Source organism: Sinocyclocheilus anshuiensis, unplaced genomic scaffold, assembly GCF_001515605.1.
Source record: "Sinocyclocheilus anshuiensis isolate Anshui unplaced genomic scaffold, SAMN03320099.WGS_v1.1 scaffold1341, whole genome shotgun sequence".
NCBI lineage: Eukaryota > Metazoa > Chordata > Actinopteri > Cypriniformes > Cyprinidae > Sinocyclocheilus > Sinocyclocheilus anshuiensis.
The window spans coordinates 247,817-260,244 of record NW_015553274.1 but is presented as its reverse complement, the minus strand read 5'-3'; the positions used below and the strand labels follow the sequence as shown (position 1 = coordinate 260,244).

The window sequence follows — 12,428 nt, the reverse complement described above, 5'->3', positions numbered from 1 at the left end:
CGTAAAAAGACAGTATAAGTCATTATAATCCGTAATTATGTCCCCACTGGATGCAACAAATGCCTCGTTTGTAATGGGTTATTGTTTTTTTGTCTTGTCGCGCCGGGACACAGGGCATCACAGTATGGTAAGGGGCATAACATTTCAGTCACATGCTTGAAGTATTAGGCCAATCGTAACGCACTGGATAGCTGGCCAATCAGCGTACACCTCGCTTTTCAGACCGATGAGCTTTGTAAAAATCGACGCATTTCAGAAAGGCGGGGCATAGAGGAGAAACAATAATGTACAGTATGTGGAAAATAATGTGTTTTTTGAACCTTAAACCGCATAAACAAATTTCATTACACCAAATACACAAAATAATGTTCTTTTTAGCAACATCATATGACCCCTTTAAAAAAAACTTAAACACATGCTCAGAAAGGACAAGTCTTACCTGTGCGATGAACACCACGTGCTTGCCACTGAATTTCTTCTCCAGCTCACGCACAAGCCTCACCTGGATCTTCTGGAAGGACTTCAGCTGGGGCACAGGCACAAAGATGATGATGGCTTTCCTGCTACCACCAACCTCAATTTCCTGAGATAGAAAGAGAATCAATAGCATGAAATTACAAGCACATAAATATAGGAATGACTTAACCTAGCACTCAGCAAGGGCCAGTACAGTTAAGGACATGTGCACTGCATGGTTTACCTCCCCAGTAACGGCCCAAAGGACTCTGGGAAGATGTAGGAATATACAGGACGCTGTCCACACCAGCCAGAGGCCGGGGACCAGCTTGCTATCCAACGTCATGGAACGGGACTGTACGTCATGGCACCGAAATGCTGCGCTCCCTTACGCCACACGGACAGAGCCACATGAGAGCCATCTCACAGGATGTCCACGTTGGTTGTCAATCAGTACAAACAGCTACTTATTCTGATGCTGTTATAATTGAGTTAATGATGTGACTGCACTCATCCAAAATAAATGAACCAGCGGGGGCTTTTACCTTAGCAGCAGTGATGTGAAGCTCCCTCAACTGAGCTTTCAAATCAGAGTTCATCTCCAGCTCAAGAAGGGCCTGCATCAAACAGACAACAGCTTATCAATAGAGGCTACAGATGCAGGATCACATTTCATAAAGATATGATGGTATACAATACCTGGGAAATGCCAGACTCAAACTCGTCTGGCTTTTCTCCATTCGGCTTCACTATTTTCGCGCTGGTACTGAACATGGCCTGTGTCTGAAAGGCACAAACAGGCTTATTAGAATAAAAGACTATACAATAGAAACGGCCCACTCAAAAGTGACAACTGTAAATTACTAAACTCCCATGTTGTTCCAAACTTAAACATACATCCTCGTTATACAAACGAATGATGGAAACAACCGTTCAGTTTCAATTTATGAAGGGAAAAAGATGCAATGAAAGTGAATGTAACGGCGTCAAGTCGTAACATCATCTTTTGTGGTCTGCAGAATCAAGTCACTAAGGTTTAGAACATGAGGGTGAGTAAATGAAGACAATATTTAATTGTGAACTATGCTTCAAATACGTTCTGCAACGTCTGCTCAGGTGAGCAAGGTGACATTAAACATTAGAACCTATATTACCAGTATCAGAGATAATTATATAACTCGGGAATTAACGTCTCGATATCTGATTTCATTATCCTAACTTCAGCTGTTCTCGGGAATTCACCAGTTATCGTTAAGCAGTCTATTGCGGCTAACTCCAAGCATGTTCTTAGCATGCCGTTAGCATTGACTAGCTAGCCTAGTACAGAACGACATTTACAGTAGATTTAATTCTACCGCAAATATAGGTCGTCGAGATATATTTTACTTAATACAAGCATTTTAGACTATCTTAGAGCAGCACATGGGCCCCAGTAATACTGTAGTACTGACACGTCTACTAGCACACCTTAAATATACAAATTCCATTTCTAAAATAACCATCCATTGTGTAATGCACTCGCATCTAACGCATCTCTGTCTAAACAACAAGGCAACTCGTACGTAGTGCCAAATATGACTTATTTGAGACATTTTAACTTAATTTCTCTTTAGCATGGCAAATTCAGTAGTCTCACCTCTTTCAACGACGGCATGGGAAGAGGCCGTATTCTCGCGAGAGACCGGTAAAAGTGCGTTGGTGTGTTGCATGATGGGAAATGTAATCTCCATCCCGGGCGCAGAGGGCGCCCTACGCCCGCTCTTACTTATATGTTGTGTAAAGGAATACAAGCATACATTATAAAAATAGGGCAGTCATTAAAATAAGTTCGTTTGGCCTTTTCTGAAAATACTGACTTGCTGTCTATGAAGAAGTTTAAAAATCATATTAAGATGTTTTACCAGTCGAAGAGTTGTGGTGTGATGTAACAATTTATCTTTACAAAAAAATGACACGACTACCTCCATTATTATTTTTGGGAATCATTGAAAAACTTACACTACAAAGATTCGATGTTCAAACGAGTCATTTGTTCGCAAACCGGGCTGTATCTGTTTGTTTATTTGTTGTTTGACTTACTAAAAATACCCGGTTCATACGAGTCATTTCTTCGGTGTTCGGACTACGTTGGTCGCGCAGTACGTTCGTGGTTAAAATATGATCGAGGCACTGTGACTCAATGCTTGCATTTTTTTAATTATTATTATTATTATTTTATACCAGGGGTGTCCAAACTCGGTCCTGGAGGGCCACTGTCAACTCAGAACACATATTTTAATATCGCTTTACATGGACTGATTTCTGTCCTTCCATCATGAGAGTAATCCAGTAATCCAAGCTTTCATAAGAGAAACAATTACCAGAACAAACCTCATGAATTACTTTTATGATGTCTTTATGAATTTGAGTCGTCAAAGTTTCGGTTGTGTGACCTTTCAGTGGAAGGACAGAAATCTCAAAATATCTTCATCGATGTTTCAAAGACAAACAAAAGTCTTGTGGGTTTAGAGCAGGGGTGTCGAACTCAATTCCTAGAGGGCCGCAGCCCTGCAGGGTTTAGCTCCAACCCTAATTAAACACACCTGATCCAGCTAATCAGGTCCTTTAGACTTATTTTAAAACTACATGGTATGTGTGTTGGAGCAGGGTTGGAACTAAACTCTGCAGAGCTACGGCCCTCCAGGAACTGAGTTTGACACCCCTGTTCTACACTCCACTCCACTCCACTCCACTTCAGTTCTTCTTCTTCTTAAGCGTTTTTGGCGGTTGGCAAACCAGCTTTACCGCCACCTCTCCACTTCAGTTGGTGGCGGTAACGCTCTATAAACTGGACTAAACAAGCCGATAAGAAGAACGCGTTTGGTCAGCTGACCGGTAACGTAGGTACACATGTTGCGGAGGTTTTGCAAAACGACAGACAAAATCACTAAATCCATAAATATTTTGTGAAAGATTTCGTCTTTGTCAGGTTATTGTTTATGGTCATTGTCTTTTAAAATGCCACCACTAAAGGACATTGCCGTGTTTACTCTGCTCTAAGCAGAGACTATGTTGAGACTGCCTGGGTTTTTCAATGTTGTCCGCAGGGCTCTCTGTGACGCCGCAGAAGAGATGGGCAAGAAAGGAAACTTTTTCTACGCTGTGAGGAAAGGATTTAGACCAGGAGTATATCAAACATGGTGAGCAACTATGATACCGATTTTTTATAATGGTGAGCGCATTTTGCTGCGAATTGCATTGCTTAACTACGTTTTATTTCTCCACTAAAGGGAGGATTGTAAACATCAGGTGGATAAGTTTCCCTCAGCGATTTTTAAGAAGTTCGCTTCTGAACAGGATGCTTGGGCTTTTGTGGGGAGCCAGTCAGCAGCACTATCTTTTGGCAGACCAAAAGGTAATGGACCTTTTTCACATTTCCGGGTTTCTCAGCAGCGGAAGTCGCTTGAAGAGCAGTGAATGGGAGAGTACCACAAATATATTTTTTTGCGTTCCCATTTGCTCAAATAGCTAAAGAAAAACTCCACGATAGTGTTTTCACGACTTTCAATAAAAGGAAAAAAATTGAGAGAGACTGATAATGGCTGTCAGAGGAGAGAACGATGTCAAATTCACCGTCCCTCCCATAGACGCTGCATCAGAATCAATCAGAATGAGCTTTATTGCCAGGTATGTTTACACATACGAGGAATTTGTTTTCGTGACAGAAGCTTCCACAGTGTAACAGAATGACAGTGACGGAACAAAAAACACAGATAATAAAAAATAGAACAAGTAAATAAGGAATAAAAATATATAAATCGACAATTGTATGTGCAGGTATATTACAATAGACAGTTTTGTATGTACAGGTACTGTATATTATGTGCAAATTGTAGGTGTAGACTGAGTATGAGTGTTAGATAAATAAGTGTATGAGTGTATAAATAGTGTGTGTTACACAGTTATTGTTAAGAAATACCAGGGTGCATTAGAAACACCCTGGTATTAGCGTTAACTGTTTTTTTGTTGTTGTTGTTGTTTTGATGCAAAGGTGATATAATACAAAGAATAGTGTTATAAATGTAGATACTTTTTTTTTTTAAATACAAATATGAAAAACTTTCGAGGATTTTATTTATTTTTTTTTTTTTTTATGCCAAGGTACCAAAGATAAAAGTACAGAGAATATCAACATTATGTACAAAGAGGTGACATTACATGCAAAGCACCATTTATAGACGTATGTAACAATAAATAAATAATACAAAACGAAAGCTTTAACAAAATAAATTAAAAGGATTAAATTAACCGTTTGAAAAGCCTTAAGATTCTTGGAAGATTAAATGGTTTGGATATACTGTTGAAAGGATTTTGATGAGTGAATTTACTGCGGTGAATATGAAATTTTGCAAGAAGTAATAATAGGTTAATAATAAAATATTCATTAATTTTATTTTTTTGTATATTAAAGAAGCCAAACAATGCATCCTTAAAAAGCAGAGAGAAACCCTGGAGTACAATGCGATTGATAACATTAGAGAATTCAATCCAAAATAGCTGTGTGTGAGGACAATCCCAAAAGATATGCATAAAGAACAGCTTGTATCTATGTCTGATTTAAACCTTTTCAAAAACATTTTAGCTGGGTAAAATCTGTGTAACAATTTGAATGAGATTTCTCTAACCTTGTTAGTTATGTATTTCGAAGACAGAGTCCATACTTTTTTCCAATCAATATAATCAACCACATTCTTCCAATAAGACATCACATATGGAGTTGTTACAAGCTCCTTTTGAAAAAGCGATCTAATCTTATAGTTACGTGATGAAGGATGTGACAAAAAGCATAGTTTTCCTACTACTGGAATGTCAAACGGGTCTAAAGAAATAGATAAAGTGCTGGATGATCTAGCAGAGTCCCTTAAAAGCATAACAGCTCCTTTAGGAACAGCATCCATGACAATGGAGAATTCTTTGGGAGTTACTGGAAAATTAAATTTACATAAGAATTCTTCGTAACTTAAAATAAGACCTTCTGAGTTAAATAACTGGGAAACAATCAAAATGTTTTTCTCAAACCAACTACTAAAACACAAAGATTTTCTCTTATATGTCTTGATTGTTCTAAATGAAGTACCGGTGAGGGGAGAAATTGTGCTTAAAGATTAATGACCAAGCAAGTAATGCCTGTTTATGAAGTTTAGATAAATTGTAAGGGATTCTAGCAATATTATAATTACAGATCAAAAGGAAAGGGAGACCACCTAATTTGGAAAAGAAGTAATTCGGGATAAAATTCCAGATTGAGTTTGGATTTGGAAGATGAAATAGTTTGGATATACTGTTGAACCTCTTTTTTTTATAAACAATATATAAAGGATTTTGATTAGTGAATTTACTGCGGTGAATATGAAATTTTGCAAGAAGTAATAATAGGTTAATAATAAAATATTCATTAATTTTATCTTTTTGTATATTAAAGAAGCCAAACAGTACATCCTTAAAAAGCAGAGAGAAACCCTGGAGTACAATGCGATTGATAACATTAGAGAATTCAATCCAAAATAGCTGTGTGTGAGGACAATCCCAAAAGATATGCATAAAGAACAGCTTGTATCTATGTCTGATTTAAACCTTTTCAAAAACATTTTAGCTGGGTAAAATCTGTGTAACAATTTGAATGAGATTTCTCTAACCTTGTTAGTTATGTATTTCGAAGACAGAGTCCATACTTTTTTCCAATCAATATAATCAACCACATTCTTCCAATAAGACATCACATATGGAGTTGTTACAAGCTCCTTTTGAAAAAGCGATCTGATCTTATAGTTACGTGATGAAGGATGTGACAAAAAGCATAGTTTTCCTACTGGGATTTAAAATGGGTCTAAAGAAATAGATAAAGTGCTGGATGATCTAACAGAGTCCCTTAAAAGCACAACAGTTCCTTTAGGAATAGCATCCATGACAATGTAGAATTCTTTGGGAGTTACTGGAAAATTACATTTACATAAGAATTCTTCGTAACTTAAAATAAGACCTTCTGAGTTAAATAACTGGGAAACAATCAAAATGTTTTTCTCAAACCAACTACTAAAACACAAAGATTTTCTCTTATATGTCTTGATTGTTCTAAATGAAGTACCGGTGAGGGGAGAAATTGTGCTTAAAGATTAATGACCAAGCAAGTAATGCCTGTTTATGAAGTTTAGATAAATTGTAAGGGATTCTAGCAATATTATAATTACAGATCAATAGGAAAGGGAGACCACCTAATTTAGAAAAAGTAATTGGGGATAAAATTCCAGATTGAGTTTGGATTACACAAAAACTGTCTAATCCAAGTAATTTTGAAAATGTTGTTCAAAGGAGAGAAATCAAGGAAATTCAACCCACCATACTCGTATGTGTTTGAGGATTTATGATGTTGATGACCGTTAAATGCGTCATCACAGTCTTGTGAAAAGGGTCCATATAAAACATGTAAGTTTTAAGATGGCAGATGCTCCATACACACCCCTTATAAAGAACCGCCATTACGCATCGTCAAGTTTTCAGGTGTATAAGGGAAAGTGTACAAGAGAGGGATGGTTAAGATGTGTCATCCTCTAAATTAGCACATTAGTGCTTTATTTTTGTTATGTGACCATAAATTGAGAGAGACATGCAAGCAGCTGTATAGGATGTGCTCTGTGACTGAGAGATTTTAATACTAAAATTGTTTTTTGCACGTCGGTGTTCTTCATTTCAAGTAAATATTGTATTTTATGTTCCAGCCACATTTTTTTTCCATACCTAAAATGTGTAACAAACATGTTGGTTTACACTGGCAATTCACCATGCAAATTATTTGACTAAGGGTCAGTTATGTTTTATTACATGGAGCATTGTTTGCATTGTCAATAAATGCAGTTGAATTTATTTAATACACGAGTTTCACAATTTGAGTTGAATTACTGAAATGAACTTTTCCACGACATTTTAATTTGAGATGCACCTGTACTATTACAAAATGTTGAATTTTTGTTGTTATTCTAAATATTAAACTGTTGCTGTTTTATGGAAAGCTTGGGAATTATTTTTTTCATGCATGTTCATTTCTCATGTATGTTCTTTTTGAGTAAATGTTTTTACCCTTAATGTGCAGCACGCTTTGTCACTGAATCATATTTATATGACTTGTTACAGAATTTTTTTATTTATTTACCTAAAAGACAACTAATGTAAAAAGTTGTTTACAAAATGTAAAAAGTTACCCCAATTGTTCCTACCTTATCTTCTATAACTGGGGTTTTTTTTTTTTGGTTTTTTTTTTTGCCTTCACTAGTTTACTACCCAGATTATTGTGTGTCTATGTATTTATAATACAGGCTGCTAAAACATACTGTAATGCAAGTGATTAACCTTGACATTTGTTTCCATTTAAGGATGTGACTATGAGGTCCTGCCTTCTAGAAATGTGCCTGATTCCTCGGTGGCTGTTCCCCTTGGAAGTAAAAGGACCTATGAGGACTCTGATGATGAGGGACCGTCCTATCCAAAACGAGTGAAACTCATTGAGGTCCCACAGCCAAAGACAGCTGCAGCCAGTAGTGATGGATTTACATATATGGGTAACTGTTGTGTACTATAGTCTTACAGTAGGTAATGGATATACTGTATATAATATATATATATATATATATATATATAAGTATTTTTACTATAGGTTTTACTGACTGTCTATGAAGTACCACAGTAAAATGTTTTACTCTGTGAATTTTTTTTACAGGTGATGCTATAGTAGTATACACTGATGGCTGTTGCACAGCCAATGGGAAAAAAGGAGCACGCGCAGGAATTGGTGTATATTGGGGTCGTGATCATCCACTGTAAGTCATCTGTGATTAATAGCATTCTGAAAAAAACTGGTGCTTCAGAAAACAATACTTCATGTTTTTTTTTTCCCCTGTTTTAGTGTCAAAAATGTATACATTTTAATTGCTTTAATTACTTCTAATTGTTTCCTCAGTAATGTTGCTGAGAGACTTCCAGGAAGACAGACCAATCAAAGAGCAGAATTGCAGGTAAGAACGAGGTTGTTCTTTCAGTGTTCTTCCTTATACACTTTTATCAATAACTGTATTGTTAAACTTGTCATCACAGGCTGCTTGCAAGGCACTCGAGCAAGCCAGAGAAAATAATTTAAAAAAAGTTGTGATCTACACGGACAGCAAGTTCACCATTAATGGTATGCGCTTTCTGATTTTATGTTCAAATACTTGTGAAAATGTCTGGTCATAAAACAGTGTAGTACTTATTTATTATTGTTATTAATAGATATTTTAAAAATAACTTACAAACATTTTTTTTTACGTTTATTTAAATATTGGTTGCTTTTTGGCTTTCTAAAGGCATTACTAGTTGGGTAAAGACTTGGAAGTCTAATGGCTGGAGGCTTAAAGGTGGCGGGGCCATAGTCAACAAGGAAGACTTTCAAAAGCTGGATAAACTAAATGCAGAACTTGAGGTCGAATGGGTATGTTTTCTGTATTCACAGTGATGAACAATATGGCATCTGCTATTCAATTTGTTTGTTTCAAGCATGATGAAACAAAGCATTTGTTTCAAGCACCTTTGTGTATAAACATTCTTTTGGGATGTAAATGTGCAGCTGTAGACGTTTTCACTATCATTTTTGATAAACACAAACAAAGATGTCTTGCATATCTGCGTAATTTTCACTGATGCTGGTGATTAAGGATGGAAATTAAGATCAGAGCAGCTGATCTATTAAGAATGCTGTGATTTATATCCATTATATTGTGTGGAAGTTCACTATCCTTCTGAATGTAGGATATCGAATACATACCTCTTGGTCAAAATTAGGTATTGTTGTAAACTTTGTTATATCTAGAATATTGGCTGGATAACTTCAGTAACTAGCACTCTACATTTAAATATGACACACAGTGTCAGAAAAATAAATACATAAATTCAGTTACTAAATCAGTATCCATATATTAAAACTAATATTCATATATTGAAGACTATGCCAGAACTTTAATTGAGAAATTGAAAGATACCTTCAGGCTACAATACATGGTGTTTATTTTATTTTATATTTACATTAATATTTAGCTTTGTGAAGAATTTGTGTTTGTAGGTTTTTTTTTTTTGTTTTTTTGTTTTTTTTTTGCTGTGGTGCAAAAAAAAAATTAAGACCACGTCTTGATGTCAGAACCCTTCTGCTCACTTTCAGATGCTTTCATGCATGCTTGGCATTATGCAACGAGTGATGAAACAAATGCATGGCATGGCCAGTGAAATGACTGCAAATGAAAAAATTTACCATCGCTCTTATTCTTTTCTAGATGCACATTCCAGGTCATGCTGGGTATACAGGCAATGAGGAAGCAGACAGACTGTCCCGGGAGGGAGCAGCAAAGCCCCCATGTTAGACCACTTTTATCACGTTCATTTTATAATACATTATTGTAGGTGCCTAGGACGAGGTTGTAGTTTGTTTATCCTCAATGGCTAATGCACTTTCTTATTTTGGTTTTGTTGTGCTAGTGTTGTAATGTTGCAAACAACACTCGAAACAAGTTTTCTTCTTTTCTGAAGAGCGATGCTTATCCAAAATTTTTGTTTTTGATTGTTCTGTCAATAAAAATGGTCATATATTGTTCCTGGGATGGATTCCTGATACTTATTTTTCCATCTCTCAGAAATATAAGCACTTGGAACATTTTTGGGTGCATTACAAGTGACAAAAATAATTGTAGTGTACCGGCTAATATTCTGCCACCATAATGTATTATTGATTCTTTATCTCTGAATGTATTGTCTTGCTTTTATTTTCAGAAAGCTGTTTTCAGTTAAAGGGGTCCTATTATGCTTTCACTTTTTCAACTTTAGTTAGTCTGTAATGTTGCTGTTTGAGCATAAAAAAAGATCTGTAAAGTTACAAAGCTCAAAGTCCAATTCAAAAGGAGATATTTTATCACTTTTCAAAAACTTTTCAGAAATCACTTTTCAAAAACTACAATGAACGACTCGTTTGGACTACAACGCATATTTTCTGGGATTTGTGATATCACAAAGATCGACGAATGGGACGAGACCTGGTTGAGCTGCTCTAGAGAAGGCAACGAGTGTTATCACTATGTCGGAGACGCGCTAGTTTTCACAAGGCAGACTAACTAGGAGTGGTTACAATCATCCGGGTTTAAATCGCGCTCAAATTGATTTAATTTTAACGCAATATTTACAGTGAAGCTGCAGGGGTAAGGGGCATGTCATTTCCCACCAGGCGCCGAGTGCTGCCAATCACAGCACACACTGGCCCAGCTAACCAATCACAACACACACTGGCCCAGCTAACCAATCACAGCACATTTAGTATTTCAGAAGGCGGGCCTTCATTTGATACAGGAACTGTTCGATCCATTCATGCCAGACTGGGGAGAAAGGTGTTGTAATGTAAAATATGTGAAAAATAATGTGTTTTTCGAACAACCTAGTATGAGAGCCTGTTCTAGTACACCCCCAAAACAAGATCAAGACTTTGTAAAAGAGCATAATAGGACCCCTTTAAGAAATGGTCATGGCTCTGAAATGCACTTGTACTGAAATGCTTCGATATGAACAGCAGGTGTCACTGCAGTTCATGCTGAAAAATACAGTTTTTATCTTTACAAAAATCTAAGTTTGCTCTTAGTTATTACTGAGCCTTTCCCGTCTTCACCTGGGTTATTTTAACTAAATGATGGGGATATTTTAATTTTACCATGTTTTTACTTTTTTTTTTCCTTCATAGCAGAGTAGAACTTCATCCAATTTCCATCCAATTTGCTCAATCTGTGACTTACTTCTTCTGTTGAACACAAAAAGATCATTGTTTTTTTTAAGTCTATATAACGAAAGTCAGATGTTTTTGAACCTCAAGTCTAATCAAAATACCTTTTTATGTATTCCAAAGAAGAAAGAGGTCATACAGGTTTGGAAACACATGGGGGTTAGTAAATGATGACGATTTTAATTGTTCTGTGAATTATATTTTTACGATTAAAGAGTGAGAGCCTTTGCCTGTTGTTCATGATCAGTGCTCCAGAAATTCTCTTAGTGCTGTCGTTTATCTCGAGCTATATGACAGTCCTGTCCAATTCTCTGCTTTAAGCCTGTGTCTAGACAGAAGCCTTGAATGTTGTCTTAAATACAGATAAGCTGCACAGCAGGCTGAGGAGGAGTGAAGGCATCTTCTCTTTCATGAAATAAACAGGTGAGAATCTCAACACCAGGGCCTCAGTGCAGTCCGTCCTGACCTTTGCTTGCAGAGCTCAGCTCCTCTGAATTCCTGCTGAGATCCAAGACCTTCAGAGCGGGATATGCGGTCAACAGTTATAGGTCAGGAGACTCCGATTGTCCTTGCCTGGTGAAAACAAAGAGGATTTAGTGCTTGTAACCTTTCACAGCTTCCGGTTTCTTGAGTCTACCTTGTATGGTAGATTGTTAGATGTATACTAAAAGTCTCCTTGCAAGTCTTATTGTGGGATCTGAAGATGAAAACTATTCTCAAGCCTAATGGGGAATGTAGATTAGCTCATTTTGTAATAATTATGGAAGTTAGGTGTTCCAACTGGTAACGTTTAGAACTCATCTGAAGGCTGTTTGATTATCAAACACGGTGATAATTTGTTGGAGATTAAGGGAAGGAGGAGGCACACCAAAAACACCCCATCATTACAGCACATCTGGTCTCTGCTCTCTTCAAAAACCATGTCACAGCTGACTCGGGCCCTCAAATCTGGAAGAAAGTGTAGGGGAATTTCCACTAATGAATCCAACAATCACAAGATGAGGCCTCTTTGTGCAGGGACTTCAATGGAAGCCACATTCAGAGCAGGCACAGCGAGGCACAATCAAAGGCACCGGCAAGCCATTACCACGGGAGCAACTCTGCAGCTTGTAACCGAACAGACATCTGTTTCCATGACAGCTGTCTGGAACGG

General features: G+C 36.9%; 2 protein-coding genes across 6 annotated transcripts in view; one reads left to right on the top strand and one right to left on the bottom strand.

Moving 5' to 3' along the window:
* The window catches only part of LOC107668222 (40S ribosomal protein S7-like), an 8,792-nt gene extending 6,612 nt beyond the window's left edge, over positions 1-2,180 (bottom strand). Inside the window, exons 1-4 of one of the 2 annotated variants that reach the window (XM_016460027.1) lie at positions 2,093-2,180; positions 1,156-1,239; positions 1,002-1,073; positions 440-583 (exon numbers count right to left, since the gene is read on the bottom strand). In XM_016460027.1, coding sequence (XP_016315513.1) covers positions 440-583; positions 1,002-1,073; positions 1,156-1,239; positions 2,093-2,110 — 318 coding nt within the window. In that variant the 5' untranslated portion in view covers positions 2,111-2,180. Of the gene's footprint in view, positions 1-439; positions 584-1,001; positions 1,074-1,155; positions 1,240-1,923; positions 1,978-2,092 lie in introns of those variants that run through there. The other variant, XM_016460026.1, reaches the window with a different exon arrangement.
* A 1,041-nt stretch (positions 2,181-3,221) lies between these two features.
* LOC107668221 (ribonuclease H1-like) lies at positions 3,222-10,094 on the top strand. Of its 4 annotated transcripts, none has more exons than XM_016460025.1 (9): positions 3,222-3,339; positions 3,543-3,635; positions 3,726-3,850; positions 7,863-8,048; positions 8,207-8,306; positions 8,447-8,501; positions 8,581-8,665; positions 8,829-8,953; positions 9,789-10,092. In XM_016460025.1, the coding sequence occupies exons 2-9, from the start codon at positions 3,568-3,570 to the stop codon at positions 9,873-9,875; spliced, it is 831 nt and encodes a 276-aa protein (XP_016315511.1). In that variant the 5' UTR covers positions 3,222-3,339; positions 3,543-3,567; the 3' UTR covers positions 9,876-10,092. The 4 variants fall into 4 exon arrangements, with proteins under 4 accessions (XP_016315511.1, XP_016315510.1, XP_016315509.1 ...); XM_016460024.1 differs by having other exon boundaries at positions 3,223-3,335; positions 9,789-10,091; XM_016460023.1 differs by having other exon boundaries at positions 3,223-3,424; positions 9,789-10,090.
* The last annotated feature ends 2,334 nt before the right edge of the window (positions 10,095-12,428 follow it).

What these genes read in the sequence shown, in the direction of transcription:
- LOC107668221 (XM_016460021.1), top strand. Translation starts at nt 3,505, where the DNA reads ATGTTGAGACTGCCTGGGTTTTTCAATGTTGTCCGCAGGGCTCTCTGT. An exon ending in CCAGGAGTATATCAAACATG is followed by an intron (nt 3,636 to 3,725) that starts GTGAGCAACTAT and finishes TCTCCACTAAAG; the next exon opens with GGAGGATTGTAAACATCAGG. An exon ending in ATCTTTTGGCAGACCAAAAG is followed by an intron (nt 3,851 to 7,862) that starts GTAATGGACCTT and finishes TTTCCATTTAAG; the next exon opens with GATGTGACTATGAGGTCCTG.